The 4,107-nt window shown below is 30.5% G+C and overlaps 1 protein-coding gene across 1 annotated transcript; it reads left to right on the forward strand.

Annotated features, from left to right (window-relative positions):
• Positions 1-255: 255 nt before the first annotated feature.
• Positions 256-828, forward strand: LOC131645945 (uncharacterized). The gene has a single exon (XM_058916130.1). It carries the CDS (start codon positions 304-306, stop codon positions 667-669), a length of 366 nt encoding a protein of 121 aa, XP_058772113.1. The 5' UTR covers positions 256-303; the 3' UTR covers positions 670-828.
• Positions 829-4,107: the final 3,279 nt, after the last annotated feature.

Here is a 4,107-nt window from a genome sequence, read left to right on the forward strand (position 1 = left end):
GAATATCATTTTTATTAAACGGATGGGTAGCGGAAAACTAGTATCCGTACCCATGGATATCCATTGTCATCCCTATTTGTACCAACTTTATCAAAGTAATGAAGATTAGATTTCATCTCATAACAATATATATAACAATATATATGATTACACGTACACAAATAAAATTATAGTCATCATCTACATACACGAGTGACCAATCACATAAACAAATAATTATTAATGAATTCCTAATCGACTAATGCAAGAATTCAATAAAATAAAATACAAATATTTATAGACAAACACATCTAAGCTAGAACCATGGAGACTAAGATTCCAACCATAGAAGTAACGGCAACGAAGGTATTTGTGATAGAAAATGCAGCTGAGGGTGCATCAGCTTCTCCTGGGTTTGAAGCTGGACCATTAGTTCCTGGTGTTGGTGGAGAAGAAGTGTTTGGGGTTGGTGATGAAGGGGAGGGTGCTGGAGAAGCAGTGGTTGATGGAGAGGGTGTTGGCGATGTGTTTGTGGAGGGTGATGGAGCAGGTGCTGAATTGGGTGATAATGATCGGGTAGGTGCGGGTGCAGGAGCTTGTTGTGCTATGCATGATGTAGCCAAAAGCCCCAATATCAAAAACACTTTGATTGCAACAGAACCCATGTTGTTAATATATATGTTTTTTTGATAGAGAAGAATGTTGAGTAAAATATGATTTGTCCAAATTTATGGCTTGTAGGATAATTGATTTGTGTAAGATCCAAGTGCATAATTGAGGGGTATATATAGTGAGCAAATGGGTACGATATTGCATGTGTGATTTCCTAGCAAGTGCGGTGTATGAATAATAATGAGTCAAATGAAATAAAATACTTTTTTTTTTATTTGTTTAAAGATATTCTTTTTTTGGTATTGGTATCCAACTAAAACTCATGGGTACCAAAGAATTTACCGATTTCTTTTTATTAAAACATTTATTTGCTTTGTGTTTGCAAGTGCAAGTTAAGTAATACGACACTGGTTGTGTGCAGGCAAAGTCCAACATATGGTATAACCGCGTTTAACCATTCTCAATTTGGTTTTTCCTGCTGTTTCTATATTAACGAGTCAAAGATTGATTTATTCACGTGACAGTGATGGATAAGGAAGGGTTGTCTTTCATAACTATTTGATTTATTAAAGAAGCCAAGATACAAAATAAAAAATAACCTATAGTATAAAATAAGTTTATATAGTTAATTAATAAAATAATTTTATACAGTTAATTAATAACAACTATTTATCAATTAAATCACTTTTTTATTTTAAATATTTTTAATAATATAATAGGTTGATAGTTTTTTTATTGGATCATAGTGTTACACTATTAGTGCATATCTATTAAACCGAAAAAATAATATAAATTTTTAAAATAAATAGTAAAAGGTGTGAAAAAACAGTTTTTTCATTAATAAGCTTATGAAAAGATTTAATAAAATTTAACTTTAGTAAAAGAAAAAGAGTGTAGAGTAAGAAAATTTAAACTCCTATAAAAATAAAACATCAAAAACACTAATTAGGAATCTTAAAAGTGTGCTTGGACAAAGTAAATGAAAAGTTTTTTAAATTTTAAATAATTTTATTAACAGTTATTCATCATTAAATGTTTTTACTTGGATGAAGTATAACAATTATTTATTGCTAAATTTTTGTAGATATTTTTGTAAATTTAAATATTTTGGGTCAAATTAAAAATTTAGAAGATAGGGACCAAATTGCAATTTTAAAAGGATCAAGTTGTAATTTCAAAAATTTTAAAAGGACAAAGTTGCAATTTTTAAAGGGACCGAATTTAAAATTTTGATAAATTTTTAATGATTAATTTATAGTTTTTTTTTTAAATTTAAGGGTCAATTTGTAAATTTTGAAAAATAAAGAGACGAATATGCAAAATTTGAAACAATAATAATATATAATTTGACATTCACATTCTATGTAGTATGAGAGGAATTTCAAATTCTTTGATTTTAAGTATTATTTATATATATATATATATATATATATATATATATATATATATATATATATATATATATATATATATATATATATATATATATATATATTAAGAGAAAATTGTATTAGATACAAGCACTGGGATGCTTAAACCCAAATACAGAGACAAACTTGTTAGACGACAACAACTTATCTAAAGGGGGTGAATATATCCTCAAGTTAAAAATGACCTTTTAAAATAAGTTGCCTAAACCAAACTAATTATTAGAAACTCAGATACGATCACAATCGTAAGAAATGAATAACAATAATAAGCAAGTAGATACACATTATTCTCAATCAATTGTTTCAATAGGGTTACTAAGGTAACCTATTTCCAATGAAAATTATAAGAAAAACTTAAAGTGACAAATTATCAAACACTTGGTGTGCGATCAATTTTTCAGATTTTCATTTCAAGTTTTTTGATATCAAAAACCTCTTACAATCATTTGGATTGTAATACAATCAACAATTCAATATATCTTTTAACAATCAAGAGAAAATCACTACGAATCGATCACTTAACCAATGTATTTAATAATTTTCTAATGAAAATTTAAATTAGAGAGAAATAGAGAGGGGACGAGGAGTAGCTTAGGTAGTTCATCGATCGTCCTTCCTACGGCTACGCCTGCCCCCAATTCCAATGTGGAATTGAGATATTAATCTCACCATGCAAAAAATTGTTTACAAGATAAATGTAGCAATCCAACCCTACAAATCCTAGGTTTGATGTTGATCCTTGCATTTCTCTTCCCTTGATCTGAGTTAAATCAAGTCACCCAACAATACGAGTTGATTCACCATCTCAAGCTACTCATTTGCAAGAAACCATCGTTCTTTAAAGCTTTCACTCGGTCGATCTAAATTGCAAATTGTTGTCACCCAAGATTACCAATTGATTCACCGTATAACGCTACTCCTTTGCAAGAACCTCGTGTTTTTCAAAGCTTTCACTCGATTGAATCCAAATTATGCAACTCTTGCCAAAACACCCAAATCAACACCTTGATCTTGGAGGAATAACGCTCACAATTTTTTCGATGAAACCCCCAAAGATTCTCAACCATATACACCGATTACACCAATCTTAATTGGACGCTATCAACCTAGTATAAATGACACCCAAGCAAAAAATGATTATGTGTAGTTTGTTTGTGTGTATGCATATATGGAAGGTTGAAGATGAAGAGAAATCTTTGTATGTGTTTATAATTTTATCAAATTGAAAATGATGCATGTATAAGGTATTTATAAGTGTAGAAGTTAGGGGCAAAAGGGATACCTAGAAGTTTGAAAAAATATGCAATTTTTCAAAAACAATTCAGCATGTTTTGACACATATAAGTCATGTGTCGACACATATAAGTCATGTGTCGTCACATATTAATGCATGTGTCGACCCGTGTAAGGTCATGTGTCGACACATTCAAATAGAGGCTACAGGCTTTAAAACTGCAGCACATGTGTCAGCTTGAATAACGTATGTGTCGACACATAGAAGTAAATTTTGGAGTATACATAAATTTTGCTATCAGCAGAGTAAATCAGAAACATTCCTCTGGTCTATTTGAAAGAGTTGATAAGGATCTTGATTTTTCTTTGAAATAGATCATCCAGGTTGTTTTTTTAGAAAAATCATCAACAACATTATAGATAACCCTTTGTTTGACAAGTATTCCTCCTTATATTAACCTCATTGGTCCCAAAATATAAAGTTCTAAAACTTTGTCAACAGTCTGAGGTTACCACTTCTGGTGTGACATCTGAGCTTCATCTTGCTTTGATCATTAAATATATGAATGAGCAAGTGGTTTCTTGAGGTACCACACAAGTAATAATTATCTTTGGATTTTACTCCCTAATTAGACTTCATTCATCTCATTAGTGACCAAATATTCTTCCTTAAAGAAACTTGTCTTCAGACCTTGGTCACACAACTGCCTTATGTTTATCACATTACTCACTAGTCCTTTATCAAGAAGAACCACAGTAAGATTAGGAGATTTTTTTCATCCAATTTCTCAATCTTCTACACTTTTGGCATTATCACCAATGTGACATGGAGGAGGGAGTGATCCTTAAAGAC

This window comes from Vicia villosa, linkage group LG2 (assembly GCF_029867415.1).
Source record: "Vicia villosa cultivar HV-30 ecotype Madison, WI linkage group LG2, Vvil1.0, whole genome shotgun sequence".
NCBI lineage: Eukaryota > Viridiplantae > Streptophyta > Magnoliopsida > Fabales > Fabaceae > Vicia > Vicia villosa.

Bases quoted from the DNA above. Each gene is read 5' to 3' on its own strand.
- LOC131645945 (XM_058916130.1), top strand. From the start codon at position 304: ATGGAGACTAAGATTCCAACCATAGAAGTAACGGCAACGAAGGTATTT.